This window comes from Ischnura elegans, unplaced genomic scaffold (genome assembly GCF_921293095.1).
Source record: "Ischnura elegans unplaced genomic scaffold, ioIscEleg1.1, whole genome shotgun sequence".
Classification (NCBI taxonomy): domain Eukaryota; kingdom Metazoa; phylum Arthropoda; class Insecta; order Odonata; family Coenagrionidae; genus Ischnura; species Ischnura elegans.
The window spans coordinates 7276-27290 of NW_025791743.1; the positions used below are offsets into that span (position 1 = coordinate 7276).

At 44.7% G+C, this 20015-nt stretch overlaps 5 protein-coding genes and 1 non-coding gene across 6 annotated transcripts; 4 read left to right on the forward strand and 2 right to left on the reverse strand.

Moving 5' to 3' along the window:
* Positions 1-1918: 1918 nt before the first annotated feature.
* Positions 1919-4549, forward strand: LOC124173684 (late histone H1-like). Its single transcript, XM_046553086.1, has one exon. The coding sequence runs from the start codon at positions 3756-3758 to the stop codon at positions 4476-4478; it is 723 nt and encodes a 240-aa protein (XP_046409042.1). The 5' UTR covers positions 1919-3755; the 3' UTR covers positions 4479-4549.
* A 781-nt stretch (positions 4550-5330) lies between these two features.
* Positions 5331-5819, reverse strand: LOC124173685 (histone H3). The gene has a single exon (XM_046553087.1). The coding sequence runs from the start codon at positions 5798-5800 to the stop codon at positions 5390-5392; it is 411 nt and encodes a 136-aa protein (XP_046409043.1). The 5' UTR covers positions 5801-5819; the 3' UTR covers positions 5331-5389.
* Positions 5820-11448: 5629 nt separating this feature from the next.
* Positions 11449-11847, forward strand: LOC124173686 (histone H4). The gene has a single exon (XM_046553088.1). It carries the CDS (start codon positions 11461-11463, stop codon positions 11770-11772), a length of 312 nt encoding a protein of 103 aa, XP_046409044.1. The 5' UTR covers positions 11449-11460; the 3' UTR covers positions 11773-11847.
* A 733-nt stretch (positions 11848-12580) lies between these two features.
* Positions 12581-13548, reverse strand: LOC124173687 (histone H2A). The gene has a single exon (XM_046553089.1). The coding sequence runs from the start codon at positions 13163-13165 to the stop codon at positions 12791-12793; it is 375 nt and encodes a 124-aa protein (XP_046409045.1). The 5' UTR covers positions 13166-13548; the 3' UTR covers positions 12581-12790.
* A 2596-nt stretch (positions 13549-16144) lies between these two features.
* Positions 16145-16615, forward strand: LOC124173683 (histone H2B). Its single transcript, XM_046553085.1, has one exon. The coding sequence runs from the start codon at positions 16204-16206 to the stop codon at positions 16573-16575; it is 372 nt and encodes a 123-aa protein (XP_046409041.1). The 5' UTR covers positions 16145-16203; the 3' UTR covers positions 16576-16615.
* Positions 16616-17512: 897 nt separating this feature from the next.
* LOC124173688 lies at positions 17513-17631 on the forward strand. The gene has a single exon (XR_006868697.1). It is a non-coding gene; the product is annotated as a 5S ribosomal RNA (ribosomal RNA).
* Positions 17632-20015: the final 2384 nt, after the last annotated feature.

Below are 20015 nucleotides of genomic sequence, written 5' to 3' on the forward strand. Positions count from 1 at the left end.
AAACCAGCGGATTTCAGTGGGACAAATTTAAAAACAATAGGAGAAATAAGGCAATTGTTGGTGAAGAGTGTCAGTGCGATTGAATCAATGGTTTAATTAATATGTTACAATGTGTGTATGACAAAATGACATTAAATGTGTCACACTCAAAATTATTCATAAAAACCATAATTACCGAGGGATTTTGACGGGATGCGTTTTAAAACGTTAACAATAGTAAAACATACGTTAGTGTCGAGTTTCGTATCGTTAGAATAATTAGTTTAAAAAATATTCCAGTAGAAGTGCCTGAAATATTGCGGAGGCTAAATATTCAATAACAACATTATGTCCTATAAACAGTGAAAACCAGCGGATTCTGGTGGGACAAGTTTTAGAACAATAGGAGAAATAAGGCAATTGTTGGTGAAGAGTGTCAGTGCGATTGAATTAATGGTTTAATTAATATGTTACACTCCCTGGCTGTCGACATGAAATTCCTAGGGTCAAACTCAATATCATTTATAAAAACCATAGTTACCGAGGGATTTCGACGGGATACGTTTTAAAACGTTAACAATAGTAAAACATACATTAGTGTCGAGTTTCGTATCGTTAGAATAATTAGTTTAAAAAATATTCCAGTTGAAGTGACTGAAATATTGCAGAGGCTAAATATTGAATAACAACATTATGTCCTATAAACAGTGAAAACCAGCGGATTTCAGTGGGACAAATTTAAAAACAATAGGAGAAATAAGGCAATTGTTGGTGAAGAGTGTCAGTGCGATTGAATCAATGGTTTAATTAATATGTTACAATGTGTGTATGACAAAATGACATTAAATGTGTCACACTCAAAATTATTCATAAAAACCATAATTACCGAGGGATTTTGACGGGATGCGTTCTAAAACGTTAACAATAGTAAAACATACATTAGTGTCGAGTTTCGTATCGTTAGAATAATTAGTTTAAAAAATATTCCAGTTGAAGTGACTGAAATATTGCAGAGGCTATATATTGAGTAACAACATTATGTCCTATAAACAGTGAAAACCAGCGGATTTTGGTGGGACAAGTTTTAAAACAATAGGAGAAATAAGGCAATTGTCGGTGACGAGTGTCAGAGCGATTGAATTAATGGTTGAATTAATATTTTTCAATCTCAGGCTGACAACATGAAATTCCTAGAATCAAACTCAATATCATTTATAAAAACCATAGTTACCGAGGGATTTTGATGGGAGACGTTTTAAAACGTTCTTAAAGTGAAAACAAACATTATTGAGTAGTATCATAGTCTCTGAATGAATACTTTCAAAATACGCCATTTTTTGGGTTGTAAGTAAGCGAAGACAAGAAAATTAAGACAAATATTCGTGACAAGTGTCAGTGCAACGGAGTAAATAGTTTTAAAAATGTGTTACAGTTGCTAATGAGTTAATCAAATTTCCATTTTCATACTCAAAATTATTTCTAAAAACCATAAATACCGTGGGATTTGGACGGGAGACGTTTCAAAACTTAGGTGTATTCAAAAAGAACATTATTGCGGAGTTCCGTAGCCACAGAATGAATACTTTGAAAAATATCCCATATTATGTGTCTGACAGCAAATGCTGATTTTTCAATATCAACGTTATGTCATATGAACAGTAAAAACCAGTGAATTTTGATGGGACCGGTTTTAAAACGACAAGGAAATTAAGGCAATTATTCGTGACTAGTGTCAGTGCGACTGATTCCATGGTTTAAGAAATATATTGTAATCCGTTGCTGACAAAAACAAATTTCCAATGCCATACTCCAAATTATTCATAAAAAGCAATAATTACCGAGGGATTTGGACGGGAGACGTTTTAGAACGTGAATATAAATTGAAACAAACATTATCGTGGACCTTCAGTGCGACGGAATTGAAAATTTCAACAATGTTCCATGCTCTGTGCCCGTCACATTGCAAAGTGTCCGTTTAAACTCAACAGGTGAGCGTGGAAACCACACTTCCGGTCGGATTTTCACGAGGCACGTTTTAAAACGTGCAGAAAAATGACACAATTAATTATTTGGAGACAAAGTTCGACAGAATAATAGCTACGTTAATGCCACATACGTGGCTACTGCGACAGCGCACGATGTATTCGTCGTAGGCGTGTGACATTTCGTCATAACATGCAGATTGTCACTTCATGCATTGCAATAGGGATATGTGAAGTTCGAAAGGAATAACTCCGAAGTCGTACTCGCTCTTTTCCTTCGTAATTCCGCATTCAGACAGTGAAATGCATCGGAAATATTGACAAACGAAGTAACTCAAAGGAAAATTGATTTGCCAAAAGAGGTAATTGTAAGAATGCCGAAACAACAAATACCACGTTTCAGGAAATAGCAAAGTTAGGTTTCAAACTTGGACATTACCGTAGAGAGTGGAATTAATCCACAGAACAATGTACGAAAAACGAACAAAGGGAAAGTTATCGATCGGCGATGTGAAGAGTACATCTTTTCCCTTGCACGTCCGTATTCACGAATACACGTTTCCTGCGGGAAAGACACATCATTTCCAATCCCGAAGTGGCGTGTGGTAATTTAAGTAATACGTGTAACGCGCCACGTCGTCACAATGTTGTAGGGAACGGTAATTCATTTTCACAAAAGTCATTCAAAATCAGCCTTCTCACACACAGAAAATCGCAGTCATCAATTTCCAGAATCGCACGCAAGACCAGAAATATCCTGCGACTCGAGTATGGAAAAGCCAGTCTCACTCGACAATCCCTCCCGTCGAGGCGTAATTTTTTTTTCACCAACCTTTCGCAATCCCTGCCCAGGAATCAAATTCACCACATTCCCCCCAGAATAGGCACAGAAAGCGCACGGAGTGAAACGAACGGGGCGAACCGAAAACCGTAGGAGCGTCAAACGGAGTCATTCCATTTCCTTCGAATATCACGATTCGCGGCGCAATCGGAGCACTCTCGCGACATTCAGCCCCCGCCGGAAAGGGGAAACGATAATCGAGTGCCGCCGTTTGCGGAATAACGGCACGAGAACAAAAATTATGGACATTCGTCCGCTTCTCCCGGGGATCGCGGGTTCGCGGCAGCGCGAACGATCGCAGTCGCACGCGGAAAGAGTGATTTCGGCGTCGCGAAAAGGCGAGATCGAGGGAAACAGTCGCGTTTCGGCGACGCCGAAGTGGCGTCTCGATCGTCGATCGAAATCGCCGCAAACTCGGATCGAAAAGTGCAACAGACGAATGCACAACCGCGGATCGAGTCGTCGCGACACGACGCCGATCCGTCCGACAGGCACATCTTCCGACCATCGTTCTCCGTCCGCGGGGCGCCGTCCAGACCGGCGCCGGCGTGCCGGCACACGCAGGAAGGTTCAGAGAAACGGCGAGGCAGGTCGCCGATCGACCACGCGAACCCGCGACGCCACGGCGACACTTTAATTATCGGGTCGGAAGGCGCGCCGGTGACATGCCGTATTTCGCTCGGGCGCCGCGGCGCCCGCGACGTTCCGGTCGCCGACGGCGGGCCGCCCGCGCGCGGCCGGGACTGTCGCCTCGCGCGTCGAGATCGGACGCCGACGTCGGAGCCGCCGGCGCCGTCCGAAACGATAAAGTGCGAGACGAAGTCGAGTACAAAGATTCGAAGGAGAACGCCGACGACAAGTTCGACAGCGGCGAACGCGCTCCGAAATGGTACGATATCTCGAAGGTGGGAAACGCGAAATTTTGAAAATTTTCATACCTCTCGTCCGAGACCATGGCAGACGCTACCGCAGCAGCCGCAGCAGCGCCCCCGGCGGCCCAGCCGTCCGGCACCGCAGCCGTCAAGCCCCTGCCCGCCGCCTCCGCAGCATCCAAGAAGGCCAGCAAGGGCGCCGCCTCCAAGAAGGCCCGCGCAAAGCCCTCGCATCCACCGACCTCCGAGATGGTCAACAACGCCGTCAAGAGCCTCAAGGAACGCGGCGGCTCCTCCCTCCAGGCCATCAAGAAGTACATCGCCGCCTCCTACAAGGTCGACGCCGAGAAGCTCTCCCCCTTCATCAAGAAGTACCTCAAGTCCGCCGTCACCTCCGGCACACTCGTACAGACCAAGGGCAAGGGAGCGTCGGGGTCCTTCAAGCTGAGCTCCACCACGCTGAAGGACAAGGCTGCACCCGCTGCAGCCAAGGCGAAGAAGACCGCAGCCAAGAAGACCGCCGCGGCCAAGAAGCCGAAGCCCGCGAAGAAGGAGAAGGCTGCCACCAAGCGGTCCGCGCCCAAGGAGCGCTCCAAGTCCGCGCCTCCTGCGAAGAAGGCAAAGAAAGCAGACAAGCCCAAGAAGAAGCCCGCAGCAGCCAAGCCAGCGGCGAAGGCAGCAAAGTCCCCATCGAAGGCAAAGAAGGCGCCCACCAAGCCCAAGGCGCCCAAGCCCAAGAAGACGCCCACCAAGCCCAAGCCCGCGGCAGCAAAGAAGGCCGCCGCCGCCCCCAAGAAGAAGTGAGCGACCGAACCTCGCAGGTTCACCGAACTTCGATGTACGCGAAGTTCAATTTAGGCCCTCTTAAGGGCCATCAAGTCATACAGATGACTATTTTCCATGCTTAAAACAAAATTCCAAACTCCTTCACCTTACCCAATAAAGTTTCAAACCTTACCCATTGAAGGAAATGAGTAGATGGACAATATTCCTTCTACAAAACCGCTAATTTTACGTCAAATTAATGCACCTTCCATTGAAGGTTGTCAGATAATTTTTTGGCAGTAAAAATTTACCTATGAACCTAAGTTTCGAAAGAGACGTCTGCTGCAGCAGAAAGCCTGATTGCTCAAAAGAATGAAGTATTTGCGTTTCACATATTTGCAACCAAGACGGTCGATTGTTGAAAACAATGAAATCTTGGCGAATGTCATTGTTGCATTAGTATTTTCCGTGACAAAACTGCTGGCGGAAAACAATCGTCGCGCATGGCAACATCTCCTGACGACATTTTTTGAGTTCGAGAGATGCCTACATTGTCGTAACTCGATAAACGATTGAGTGTACTCCTGACTTTGTTATTCTGAAAGAACTTCGAAATTTCCGTTACTTATGAAATTTAAATTGCCATTCTGTAAAGATAACATTTTCCGTCAGGAAACTGCCAGGATGCCAAGCACTCCATCTGCAAAAAAACATCTTTTCATAAGTTATATTCATACCTTCCAGTATTTTTCTATACTATTTTTCATTAGTTAATTATAATTATCATTAATTACAACTTTATTATTTTTTCATTCTCTTTCAGCTTTTCTTTATGAAATATTATTTCATTCTCGTCGATGAAAGCAATGGGAAACAATCGTCTGTATGACGTCTAGTCCTGAAAAGGACTTTTGTTTTTGTGCCGACAAGAAGTCGACAGCGACGACGATCTAAGCGCGCTCTCCGCGGATACGGCGTGCCAGCTGGATGTCCTTTGGCATGATGGTGACGCGCTTGGCGTGGATGGCGCACAGGTTGGTGTCCTCGAAAAGACCCACGAGGTAGGCCTCGGACGCCTCCTGCAAAGCCATTACGGCGGAGCTCTGGAAGCGGAGGTCGGTCTTGAAGTCCTGGGCGATCTCACGGACCAGGCGCTGGAAGGGCAGCTTGCGGATCAGAAGCTCGGTGCTCTTCTGGTATCTCCTGATCTCTCGGAGGGCCACGGTACCTGGGCGATACCTGTGGGGCTTCTTCACTCCACCGGTGGCCGGCGCGCTCTTGCGAGCGGCCTTGGTGGCCAGCTGCTTCCTGGGGGCTTTGCCTCCGGTCGACTTACGGGCTGTCTGCTTGGTACGTGCCATTTTCCTGTCGGGAAAGTAACTGAAGCGGCCGTTCGTTCGTTCGTTCCCTCATTGACTGGGCTTTTTGCCCTTGCATTTAGCTTGCTGCCTCTGTGCGTCTTCAGACCACATTTTCAGCATTTTTGAGCGTGCCCTTGGCACTTAATTAGCATTGGAGAATAAATCTCGATATAGGGGACATGACTTTTCAAGCGTGTAAGGGACCAGTATTTACCTTTCCAGTGTAAGTGAAGGAGAAAAGAAAAGAAAGTCTTCTAGTGAGCGTGTGCATTGCACTCTTAAAATTAGGAAGAATTAAAATTAGTTACATGATGATGAATTTCCCTAAGGTTTTATTTTCCTAAAATTAAACTTAAAAACTAATCGGCTAAACATGGCGCCGGCAGGTGGCCAAATGACGGTCCACTGCAATCTAATACTAAATAATAGGTTTTTAATGCGTATGCTTTTTTTTTCTGAGAGGATTACTTCATTTCTTTTGTTATTTAATTTTTTTGTGGGCTCGGGCCTCTTTTTGTATTTTATTAATTTTTTTTGTGGGCAACTGCCTCTTTTTTGATAAATTTTATTTATATTTTTTTTTGTGGGCTTTTGCCTCTTTTCTGTGTTTTTAATATTTTTTTTTAATTAGTTTTATTGAATTTTTGTTATATTTTTTTGTCAAGTAATCCTGTATGTATTAGAGTTTTGAGTTTTCCAATACAATTTGATTTTTTTTTTTAACATCTAATTAACAACCGGTTGATCGAGCTGATTGCTCTCTCATAAATTGGTTGATTAAATTTACAATTGTTTTTCTTTACATAATATTTAAAATTAAGTTAGAGCGAAAGATGATAGGAAAGAACTCGGTTTTCAGCGAGTTAGAATTTCTTGTGTAAGTCTGTAGCTTTTGAAGCGTTTTCTTGGTGCTGGATTATTCCAGAGATCTTTTGTAAGCGTGTTTCGTGGAAGAGAGTTCTTTAGTCTTACAGCTTGCGACTGAATGAACTCGTGAATGGTTGGTACTCTGTGTGCGTTTCTGATTTCTTTCATTGGAACAAGTCGGGATTGGTTTGTGATGTAGCGCAAGGTTTTATTTTGGTACTGTTCTAAGCGTTTCCTGTTCTGTAGGGAAGTATTGCCGAATACTTCGCACCCGTACAGCAGCCTTGGTCTGATAATACTTTTGTATAGAGTAACCTTGTCTCGTCGCGAGATTTGCGAGCGAGAATTTAATAATGAAGCCATGGAGGCTCTTGCTGCATTGGCTGATTTAAGGGCCTGCTGTACGTGTGTGTTCCATGTGAGTTTTTGATCGAAGTGTATCCCTAAGAATTTGTGTGATTTATCCATTGGTATTGGGAGGGAGTTGAAGGTTAGGTTTTTGGAGACAGAATTTCTCGTTTTCCTTCCGAAATCAACGACTTTGCTTTTGGTTGCGTTAATCGTAACTTTGGAAGCGAGAGTCCACTTATCAAGGAGAGAAAGATGGGTTTGTATCTTGCGAATGGCGTAGTTGCCATGCCAAGATTGCGCCGCGATAGCTGTATCATCGGCGAACATGAAAGTTTGAGTTTGTGGAGAGGAAGGAAGATCATTGACGTATAGGTTGAAGAGGGTTGGGGAGAGGATGGCGCCTTGCGGTACGCCGCAGTTCGTTTCTCTTAATGTTGATAGAGCACTGCCTTCAGTGACTCTAATCGATCTCGCGTGCAAGAAACTCATGATAAGTTTCACGAGATGAGGCGGGATTTTAGCCCGGCAAAGCTTCAGAATGAGGCCTTTGTGCCACACTTGGTCGAAGGCCTTGGCGACGTCTAGGTAAACCACAGCCGTGTGCATACGGCGTTGAAAACCCTGGGAAATGAATTCGGCTAGTCGAAGGGCTTGGAGCGTCGTGGAGAGTCCTTCACGGAAACCCATTTGCTCCGGTCGTAATAAGTCAGTTGTCCGTAGGTAATTGTCAAGACGGTTTTTGATGACTTTTTCAAGGAGTTTGGAGAGGTTGGAAAGTAAGGAAATCGGTCTGCGGTTGAGTGGTAATGAAGGATCTTTTCCGGGTTTTGGGATAAGGAATACTTTTGCCTCTTTCCATTGTTTTGGAAAGTGACTGGCGGCAAGGCAACTGTTGAACAGATGCACTAAATGAAGGATTAAAGGTCGGGTAGAGAAAAGGAGTTGTCTGTTTGAAATATTGTCTAGGCCGGCTGCCTTTTTAGGATTGATATATTTCAAATAAAGTCTTAATTCCGTCTCAGTCACGGGAGTGAAGGGCGGTGTGGGAAGGTTTTCAAGCGCGTCATAGACGGCTTCTGCCTCCCAGTCATCGTCAGTCTGTTTCCAGTCATCTTTCAAAGTCATGGCAGCCTGAAAGGCGTCAGCTAAGATTTCTGCCTTGTCCGTTTCGTCGTGAATAAGCATGTCATTTTGTCGTAATGGGGTGGAAGGCGTTCTTTTTTTGGTCAGTGCTCGAGACATTTTCCAAATGGAATTGTCCGATACTGCCAAACTGTCTATTTTTTCGTGCCATTGGCGCCTTCTGTGTGCACCAATTTCTTTCTTCACTTGATTAGCGAAGAAATTGTATCGTCGTTTGTCCGTTTCGTCTCGTCTCCGCATCCATGCCCTTCGGGCTCGGTTGCGTTCCGTAATGAGATCGTGGATGAATGGAGGTAAGGTGTGGTAGTTTTTGGAAGGTTTATGATACGGAAGGGAAGCCAAAGCGAGCGCATCTTGGAGCTTCGATGTAATTAGATCAACGTGCTCTTCGATGGCTGCTGGGGTTTGGGTTTTTGGGAGTGGAAGGTTGGAAAAGGAATGATGGCAGTGGTCAGCGTAATACTGCCAATTGGTTTTATTAATTGGTGATGGGATGATCTCGTCAGGTGCACACCGAATGTCAGTTTGGATGGGAAAGTGATCACTTGCAATGTCAGTCAGTACTTTGGGAGTGGAAAGGTATCGGATATTTTTTGTCAGGCAGAAATCTAAGATATCATTTCCCCGGGTATCAATGTGCGTCGCCGATAGCGGCACTTCGACATTAAACTGGCCATCAGAACAAAGTTCGTGGAGAACTTTGCCACGCAAGTTAGTGCGTCGACAGCCCCATTCCTCATGCTTTGAATTCCAGTCGCCGGCAGCAATGATTTGCTTGTCGGCGTTGAGTAAGAGACGAACTTCCTCGGGAAAAAGATTTTTTGACGCAGGTTGGTACACAGAATAGATAAAAAGGTTGCCCGTTGGAGTTGGAATGGAAATACCAATGGATTGAAGAGTGCTAAGGGAGTTTGTCGGCAATGCTTTGTGTTTAATTGATGATTTTACTGCGATCAGTACTCCGCCAGATCTATTGGAGACGTCTCGCCGATATGTTTTGAAATTTGGAATGTGAAATGTCATGTTTTGTGATAGATGCGTCTCCTGAAGAGCGACTACATCAAAGATGCCAGTGGAAATAAAATTTAACAACTCATGCTGTCGGCTTCGGATGCCGTTGCAATTCCAGCTGAGTAAAGAAATATTGCCGAGTCGATTATGATTCATTGTCAAGCAGTGCGCACATCTGCTTGAGAAGAAACATTTTCTTCTCGGTTGGTGTCTTTAGGAGACTTAATTTTTCCGTAATTTGTGTGAAGAAGGAAAAGAGATCGTTGGATTCAGAGGAAGCGTTCTGATTGGTCGGGCTTGAAGATGGGATTGGTTGGGTTGTTGGGTTAGGTTTTGTTGGTGGCATGGCTGGAAATTGTTCTTGGTTCGTAGTCGAACCGCGAAGCCAAGGATTTGAAGTGGGTTGAGGAGCAGGAATGAAAGAAGGTTTTTTTGTTTTCGCGACACGCGCTGCTAATCGTTTTGCCTCGAATTTGAATGCGAAGCAACCCTGATAGTTGGCGGTGTGATCTCCTCCGCAATTGACGCACTTCGGTGGCGGTGACGTCTTGCGATCTTTTCTTAGGCATTCAGTAGTGTCGTGCATCCCGGCGCACTTCACACAACGGGCCTGAATGTTGCAGTAATTTTTACTGTGACCGAATCCCTGGCATCTGTGGCATTGCAAAACTCCCTTAGGCTTTGTGTACCGTTCAACTTTAACTCGCATGGCCAGCAAGTAAAAAGATTCCCCTATTGGGATCAATTGAGAATTAGTCTCTAAGATTACATGGTAGACGGGCGTAAGTCGCCGCGCTACCGTAGTCTTGCCTGCGGCACGATCAGATTTTGTTGGTCGTGTCGTTGTTAATTGAATAACATTTTTGACGTTAAAGCCTTTTCTCTCAAGCGCTGATTTGACAGCGTCGGCCGGCGTTGAGGCAAGTAAGTTACGAATGACAAACTCAGGTGACTTGTCTGATGCCATCTGGTATGTCGAGAATTCTAAGTTTTGCTCGCGCAAGATTGCTCGCGCCTTATGATAGTCTTCCGGATTTGCACATTGAATTTGGACAGTGGAAGATCCTTTCAAGGTGCATTTTGGTGGCACCGTGAGTGATTTTTCTAATGCCTCTGAAATAGGGAGCCATTGCTGAACTCCGTGAACTATAAACGGAGGAACTCTTACAGTTTTAGCCGCCACTTGTGTGGCTTCAACATTTCCCTGAGTTTGAGCATTTAAGACTTGAGCTGAGTGCTCCTGGCCACGCTGAGAGCTCATTAGTGGCGTAAATTGATTCTCTAATTCGACTGTCGGACTAACTAAGCGAGCCCTCTTATGAGCCGCATTCCTATCCTTGACGAGGGTGAAGCCCTCGTCGTCTTGGCCATGCGATGTCTGCGTCTGGGTTGGTGTCGGCACTGTTTGTGCGACGGGGGGGCAAGATTTATTTGATTCAGTGGATTGGTTTGCGGCCCTCTTAAGGACCGCCATTCGATGTCTTGCCGCGGCAGCGGCTGCTGCGGCGGCGGCAGGCGATGGCGTCGATGTCGGCGGCGGCGATGGTGGCGGCGGCGACGTTTCCATTTCAGTGGCGGCGTTGATCTCTGGCGACGCCGGCGATTCGGTGGTGGCCGCCATGGACTCCATGGCGGCCAGCTGCGGTGAGGAGGTCAAGGGTGGGTTTTTGCCTAACTCCCTAGCGAGGGGACCCGCCGTTTCCCCCAGGCGTGCAATGACTTAGAGTCTAGTGCCTGGGGTAGCGGCCAAGACGACCTGGGTAAGTCACCGGGTGAAAGGCGACACCCGTGAGTGATAACCGTGGAGCCTGAGCCCGAAAGTAGGGACGTGCTCAGTCTGCCGCGGCCCCACGGGCGCCCTTTTAGTGACGGGTAAGGTAAGGTAGTGATGCGTAGTCGGCGGCGTCGTTGCTGGCGTCGTCGTCCGCGGCGGCTTCGATGGCTCGCGCGTGGCCTCGCGCGGGGGCCACTAAAGTGGCCGTTCGGTCGTCACAATTGACGTAAGCAGTGGAGAAGCATTTGGAGAATAAAGAGTGGCCGTTGGCCGTTGGCCTAACGAAGAATCGACAGCGTCGAGGCGTAGATAGTTGGCAGCGGATTAAGCTTTGGGTCTCTAAACCGGCGTAACTGAAGCGGCCGATTTCTCGACCCAATATATTGGCATGAGTGTGTAGACTCTTACATGTGCCGAAATGTGATTGGCTGAGAGTGCGAGACCGTCGAAAGACGTTATAAAAAGAAAGCAGAACGTGGCGCAACCACGACTCTCTCACCGAGACAGCAGCAACATGACTGGACGTGGCAAGGGAGGAAAAGGCTTGGGGAAAGGAGGCGCCAAGCGTCATCGCAAGGTTCTTCGCGACAACATCCAGGGCATCACCAAGCCAGCCATTCGCCGTTTGGCCCGCCGTGGAGGAGTCAAGCGTATCTCCGGACTCATCTACGAGGAGACCCGCGGTGTCCTCAAGGTGTTCCTGGAGAACGTGATCCGTGACGCCGTCACCTACACCGAACACGCCAAGAGGAAGACCGTTACCGCCATGGACGTCGTGTACGCCCTCAAGCGCCAGGGACGCACCCTGTACGGATTCGGTGGTTAGATTTCCATCGTGGCAGCAGCCCATTACATCTGGCAGCTGCATCATCGAATAACAAAGGTCCTTTTCAGGACCATAGAACATGCAGGATATTATTTGCCATTGCTTAAACACGTCGCAATCACAGAAATGTGATGTCAACGATAACAAATGAAATATCAGGTAATGATGGAGTGTAAATAAAAGAACATCAATGGAATACAACTTATTTTGTCACTAATCACAAAATTAAGTAAGTTATTATGCTATTAAACCTAATACGTTCATCCATACTGAAAGTTCATTTAGTAAACTGCTGAGGGACGATCAATGTGTTTTTTTTATCCATCCAAGTTAAGCGACTTCAACAATAATGGTCGCTCAGTGTTCCATTCCCAGTACTAATTGTTGCAGTTTCAAGCGGCACAAGCCGTTGCCATTGTCGTCTATTGATAGTGTGTTGCGTTACTTAGCAACGACCAAATGCCTTCATCGCTTTTGTAACAATTCTTCGGCCGAATGCGGTGATTGTGACATATTGTTAGACATCGCCTATCAGTTACTTAGAAACGCACTGCTGCCAACATATTTTAAATTTGCTACATAGTATCGCGACTTTTTTGCTACTTTGGATATCCATTCAAATGTGTTCCTTGACACATTGTTATGCATCATTAATTAAGAAACGCACAGCTGCCACAATGTTTTCAAATTTCTACATAGTAGCGCTACGTTTTCCTTGCATTGCATATCATTTCCACTGTTTTACTTTTTCACAGCGAAGCTATACTAGATCAACAATTTTTTCACTTCATTACACTTCACCCGTCAATATTATTAAATGTATTATAATTATCTACAAGCATTACTACTTGACAACTCGATTCACCTACATGACAAATGGAAAGTAATTTCTAGACTATTTTTCGTGCGTATTTTGGGAAGTATACCAATTTTTGACATAGTCGTAAGACTGACAGACCTTGATGGTTTGCGGTCCTAAAAAGGACCATTTTTTATTCTCTTCCAAGAAAGAGATCGCTTAAGCCTTCTTCTCGGTCTTCTTGGGCAGAAGCACGGCCTGGATGTTGGGCAAGACACCACCCTGGGCGATGGTGACGCCTGAGAGGAGCTTGTTCAACTCCTCGTCGTTACGGATGGCCAGTTGGAGGTGACGAGGGATGATCCTAGTCTTCTTGTTGTCACGGGCGGCGTTACCGGCCAACTCCAAAACTTCTGCGGCGAGGTACTCCATGACGGCGGCCAGGTACACGGGGGCACCGGCACCGACACGCTCGGCGTAGTTGCCCTTGCGGAGAAGACGGTGAATACGTCCCACGGGGAACTGAAGTCCGGCCCTGCTGGAACGGGACTTGGACTTCCCCTTGACTTTGCCTCCCTTTCCTCGTCCGGACATGATGAATCAAGTTGTTTTCGGCGCTACGGTGCAGACCTCACGACGAATCGTTGACAGCGGACACTCTCATTCATTAAATAACGCGCCGAAGGCGCTGTCTCGCTGTCCCGGTGAATTCCTTCACCCTAACCAGCCAGATTACATTGAATACATTTGGTGCGCAATTGTCTGTGATGTGAGGGTAGTGTTTTGTTTGTGTGAGCTGAAACTTATAACTAATGAGGGTTTTTACATATACATATTTTTGATATAATACATAGGTTCATTTTGAATTAAAGAACAGTAAAATGATAGATTTTCTTGACATTGGTATAACATGGTTATAATAGTTATGTTAAATTTTGATGATGCATATGGACATACTTTTTTTTTTTTCTTTATTCATTTCTTTGAATAAAGTATTTATCTCTTTTTTTAATATATATTTTTTTTTGTATTTTTTTTTGATTCATTTTTGTATTTTGTTTATTATTATTTTTTTTGTTATTATTATTTTTTATTTTTTTTATTTTTTATATTTTTATTTATCTTTTTCAATCTTTTGTATATTTTTTTTCCATGATTTTTTTTTCCTTTATATTTTGTTTATATATATATTTTTTTCTTTTTATCATCATCATTTACTTTGATTTTGAATGCACATAAATAGTTATATAGAATACCATTAATATAATATTACAGTGGGAGACTATTCTACAAGAGAGAAAGACATAGGAAAGACTCATAGACGAGTGATTAGTTGAGGCAGTTTGTATGTGGTGGGGATATTTGGATCATAATCCCATATGTTTGTGATTGATGTGTTATTAGTTGCCCCGAGTCTGGACTTAAAGTTAATCGCTAATTTGGTGATGAATGTGTTAATGGCGGGAAGGTTATGTTTGGACCGTACATCGGACATTCTGACCAACCTGGATTGGTGGAGGAGTTGGCGTATGGATTTATTTTGGAAGACTTCCAGCTTGTTTCTTATATTTTTGGTTAAAGCAAATATCTCGCAGCCGTACAGAAGGACTGGTCGGATTGTTGAGGTGTACAGTCTCACTCTGTGATTATGAGAGAGAGGTGAGGATTTAGAGCATAGTGAGGCAATTGCCTGCCTAACAGCCAATGCCTTGCCGGTGCAGTACTTAAGGTGGGGTCGGTAGGAAAGTTTTTCGTCTAGCAAGACTCCGAGGAATTTGTGGGTGGGTGCTCTTGGTATTCTATTTTTGTTTATGTAAGGTGATGTCTGTGGAGGAAATTTGCGTCTTTGTGAGAAGTGTATATGAGTGCTTTTTGCAGCGTTTATTTGTATTTTCCAGGTGTGTGTCCATTTGTTTATGAGTTTCAGGTGGGTGTTGAGTTTATTAATGTTTGTGTCACCCCGCCGAGATGTCGCTGCTATAGCGGTGTCATCGGCGTACATGTGTAGGGTAGTGTTTGGTGTGTGTGGCATGTCGTTGACGAATAGTGTGAATAAAAGCGGACTTAGAATGGATCCTTGAGGAACGCCAGCTTCCATTGGCCGTAGGGAGGAGTGGGTTTTAGCTTCGGCGACTAGGAACTGCCTTTTTTGTAGATATTTTTGGATGAACAGGATGTCAGGAAGTGGGAATTTAAGTTGTTGTAGTTTGAATAGGAGGCCACTGTGCCAAACCTTGTCGAAGGCGCGCGCAACGTCCAAGAACACCGCGTCTGTTGATAGGCGGCGGTTAAAGCTATGGCTGATTTTTTCTACTAGCCGTAGGATTTGGTGTATGGCAGAAGTGCTTCTCCTGAAGCCGTGTTGTTCGGGTCTGATTATTTTGTTGTCTGTGGAAAAGAACTCGAGGCGGCGTAGGACTAGGATTTCTAGGATTTTGGACAGGTTAGAGAGGAGGGAAATTGGACGAGAGTTACCTGGGACTTTTGGGTCTTTCCCGGGTTTAGGAAGTAAAATTACCTTTGCTTTTTTCCAGGAGGATGGGAAGTGTGGAAGGGTGAAGCAAAGGTTGAATAGATTTGATAGAAGAATAGGGAACTTTGGGCATCTACCGGCATATCTGAGTTGGGAGTTGCTAATATTATCTAGGCCGGGGGCTTTTTTTGTTGAAAGAGAGTTTAGAATAGAAAGGATGTCAGAGGGAGTGGAAAGAGTGATTTTAGCGATGGAACAAGAAGGGAGGTTGTCCACATATTTATTGACCGCCTCTTCAACTGGAGAGACAGACTTGTTAAGGGACATTGTGTTTTGTAAGTGGTCTGCCTGAATTTCTACTTTTTTGCTGGGATCAAAAATTAGAGTTTGGTTTAAAGAAATTGGGTGAAACATATTTTTCTCAGATTTTTTTAATGATTTAACTGTCTTCCAGATTGATTTAGTATTTATTGGAGCAGGGTTGTCAAAAGTTAGTTGTTTTATGTGGTTTTCCCAGTTGCGGCGGCTGATGATGCTTATTTCCTTTTTGACTTCGTTTGAGAGACGGTTGTAGGTGGTTTTGTACTCTGGTGCACGGTGCTTTTGCCATAGCCGACGGGCGATGTTGCGGCGCTTAATAAGTTCGACCAGGAATTGGGGGAATTTGGCGTGGTCTCTTTGTCTAGGAGTGAAGGAGCGAGAGGCCAGTTCTTTGGCCAAGGTTAAGGCGGAGGTGATGTTGTTCACCTGATTTTCTATCATTTCAGGTGTTGGGTCTGTGAGTGGGTTTATTTTAGAGAGGGACTCGTTGAGATGGACTATGAATTTGTCCCAGTCTGTGACGTTCATTACTGGGGGGGTAGTTGGCTGGTTATGCAAGGGAAGGGAGAATTTTAAAGGGAGGTGGTCTGAGGTGAAGGAATAGATTACTGATGGTGAGAAAGAAATTGGTAGGTTATGGGCAAGGCCGAAATCAATAACGTCACAGGAATTAGGGGAATAGAGCTCCCCGTGTGGTTTATACATATTCTGGGCTGCCGCTGGCCGGTGCCTCAGCCTAATCGACCAATCGCGAATCGGCTGGTCCTGCCTCTACGGGTTATAAACTGACCCAGGATTTTTCAGATACATCTCGCTGCTACGCAACGTTGATACCAACATGCCACCCAAGACTAGCGGAAAGGCTGCCAAGAAGGCCGGCAAGGCCCAGAAGAACATCTCCAAGGGAGACAAGAAGAAGAAGCGCAGGAGGAAGGAGAGCTACGCAATCTACATCTACAAGGTGTTGAAGCAGGTCCACCCTGACACCGGTATCTCCTCCAAGGCCATGAACATCATGAACTCCTTCGTCAACGACATCTTCGAGAGGATCGCCGCCGAGGCTTCCCGTCTCGCTCACTACAACAAGCGCTCCACCATCACCTCCAGGGAGGTGCAGACCGCCGTCAGGCTCCTGCTCCCCGGTGAACTGGCCAAGCACGCCGTGTCTGAGGGCACCAAGGCTGTGACCAAGTACACCAGCTCCAAGTAAATTACTTGGTAGCGCCCCAACGGCCCTTTTTAGGGCCCTACATCATTCAGTGTGATGTTTCCATTGCTTACTTCAACGACAAAAACGAAGTTCCACTTTAAAATTCACAACGGTAGTCCATATCTCATTTTTAGTGCTCAGAAGGTCCTAATTTTTATGATTAATCCTTGGTTGCCATAGCAACAGATTGTTGATCATTCATCAGTTATTTCATTCCAACAGTCTGTGATTGTTGCCGTCGCATTGTCAAAGCGAAGTGTGACGGTGTCTCCGGGCTCTCTCAAATGTTCAAGTTCAAAAGTCGTTTTTCCACGAGCGTAACAGATACAATGTTCCCACAAATTAATAATTTATGCAACATTATTTTCTCTTTCCTTATCTTCATGGCAGATGTTTTTCCTTTCCCTCTATCGCGTACATGAATTTCTACTATCGCTATATGTAAAGTCCTCCGTAACGTCTCCACAGTTCCTCGTTGCATGACAATCCGTCCAGTGCGTTCAAATTTTGTCTACTTGCAGCCGCACGAGACGATCGTTAATGTTATTTCCTTGTTATGACAACAAAAGGCACTTTGTTACTCAGAAAACTGGTGGGACAGTTTCTCTTACGTCAAACCGTTTGTCCGTTATTCCATCATTTTCAGTTCACTCCATATTCCACGTTGGCAGCCCATTGTAATCCATCTTCGAAAGCCTCTACTTTGTCACGGGAGGTCCGCGCTTCAGCTGTCTTCCTTTCCGCAACATTTATGAAAACTAACTCTTACAGATCCATTTCCGAAACTGATACTTTTGAAATGGAATTTATGCGCCGTTGATGCTCAATTTCATTCCTGTATGACATTTAACTCCAAATTGTTACAAAGTCAGATAGTGAACTATCGAATCTAATCACCGAATGAGTATAACATTCTTCAAAAGCCATACATATCTTCGCCAACGGCCATACCACGTTGAATACACCGGTTCTCGTCCGATCACCGAAGTTAAGCAACGTCGGGCCCGGATAGTACTTGGATGGGTGACCGCCTGGGAACACCGGGTGCTGTTGGTATCACTTTTTATTTTTTTCCCCTATCCTTATGAGAACTAATTACAAGTTATTCACCACATGCATGCGTTGAAGGATGTGCATTGCATTTTCTTTTACGTGAAATGGCAGTACTCCCACTTCCTTCAAGTGAAACGATTGAAACACGCCACTTCAGTTTTCCCAGTTAACTTTTCCTTATCGCGCAGAACGCTGCCTTTGTGCAGTCCATGCCATTTCTTAGGCCCATACCATTCCTTCCGTATTCTACACGTAAGTTACTTACATCGTACATACTGAAAAAAATCATTTCGCTCGAGTAAATTCCGTAAGTATAGTAAATGACATCTCATGAAGGAAACGTCGGTGATTACAGCGAAAATTATATTGTTCCACGAACGATCGATATAACTTTTTTATTCACCACTCTTGGATAATATATTTCTGTTCCTAGGTTGATACATTCGTTGTCATTCGTAGAGAAACCGCGCTTAAAACAGTCAAGCCCGGAAAATTTACATAAAGTAATGTAACGCCGAACAATGTACTTCTCGAAATTATTCCTTGAGAGAACTGCTTTTCCTGTCTGCATTCCATAATGCTCCATTTCCTGCGAATCCATTTTTAAAATGAAATGCATACCCAAAATAATTTCGATCATGAAACAGTTGACACAACAACAGGCGACATTCACTAAGCGATGGGAGCTGAAAGAAATCGCCATTACAGTAACAAGCACACCGTTGCTACAGACATTTTTCAGAAACACATTTTCAAATATCGAGTACATGAAATAACGGAATTGAGAGACACTAAAGCACATCCAACTACTGCGGGAAACTGGCAACTATTAAACTTAAAAAAATATTTTAACTCAGCTACCACGAGCTATGCATTGCCAGAAAATGCCGAGAAAAATTCTTTAAAAAAAGAAGACGAAGGTCAATTTGTGAAATGCTTTCAACGATTAGTATTCTCCTTTAAGATTTTCTGGAAACGAAAATTAATTCATAGCGTAATAATTAAAACCCTGCTACGTGCGATTCCCTTCATTAACCGGATCGGCTATTGATCATTCATCATTCCTTTTCTTACACGTGTGTTGCGTCAAAAGGTGGAAGATACAAACGACGTAATGTCAGGTGTCACTGACAAACTTGCAACAATGTAATAATTAATCTCGTCATCCGCATCCCGGGACAAGTATTGCATCGTGAGTGCTCAAAAAGTAACACGCGCTGCCGCTAGATGGTGCGACGGAGGCCACTCCGCAGTCCGGTGCCTGCCTCGCCGGGCGCGTGCAAACACAAGTTTGAACGTTCGATCCCCCGAGGGAGAGCGCACCCGGGCTATTGTTTACGACCGAGGTCAACAATGCCAATGCATACGCTGTCGAGTCCTCGGATCTTGACTGTCTCGAACAATTACTATTAATGACAGCAATGGCACATAGCCTTTTCGTCCGAAGACGCAAAGCTTGCGTCCGTTTCGCACGTAAAACCACTTATAAATTCAATCTATGAACACATCATTGTAAACCTGCACATTTCTCATCGTTGGTGAATGTTAATTTTGACTGAAGGAAATTAAATCCGGGCAATGCTATTAACTGCCGACCACCGAGCGTCGCTCGGCGTATCGCATTTTATTTTCGCGTTCAAAACTAGCGGACCACTTCCACTCCCATACGAATTGAGTTCCTGCAAGTCTCGACACGCACACTGACTAGGCAGCCGGTATCGGGGGTGTCGAGCCTGGAGAAAAGCAAAACAAAATGCTGTCGTCCGAACTTGCGTGTCATGCGATGGATAAAATTGTGCTCCCGGAACATGAAGGACGCAATTTCTTTCTTTCATTATGTCTCGTTTACGTTGTAATGGCACGCCTGCAATCGGTTAAACGAAAAAAAAGCTTGCAGATGCATTCGAGAAATACATTAATCGCGGAGTTGTTTCGTGAACGATTCATTACATCAATTCCATTACAGATTTATTGTAACAGTTACTCATCAAACGCACGACGTCCTACGAAGCACAATTTCGACGGCCTATCAAAGACAATGAAACGCAAACGTACGATACTTACTATCGATACTTAATTCGCAACAATAAGAATTTTTCAATGCAAGCAATTAGTAGTGGTACACTTCCCACACGCAAATCGGTGCAACAACTTCAGCGTCAGTACTTGTTCAAACAATTGAAAACAACTGCAATGAAACCAGCAAACACCCGGTTGCTAAGGATAATTAGCACGTCAACAATCACATTTCTCATTCCCTTCCCCGGGAAAGACCAGCGATTATAAAGTTTGATGTAATGACATCGAGTAATTATCACCCATGGCGAAACCTTTTGAAATTTCGAGCCCCTACGGTTACCTCGTAACAATCAGTAACGCATTGAAAG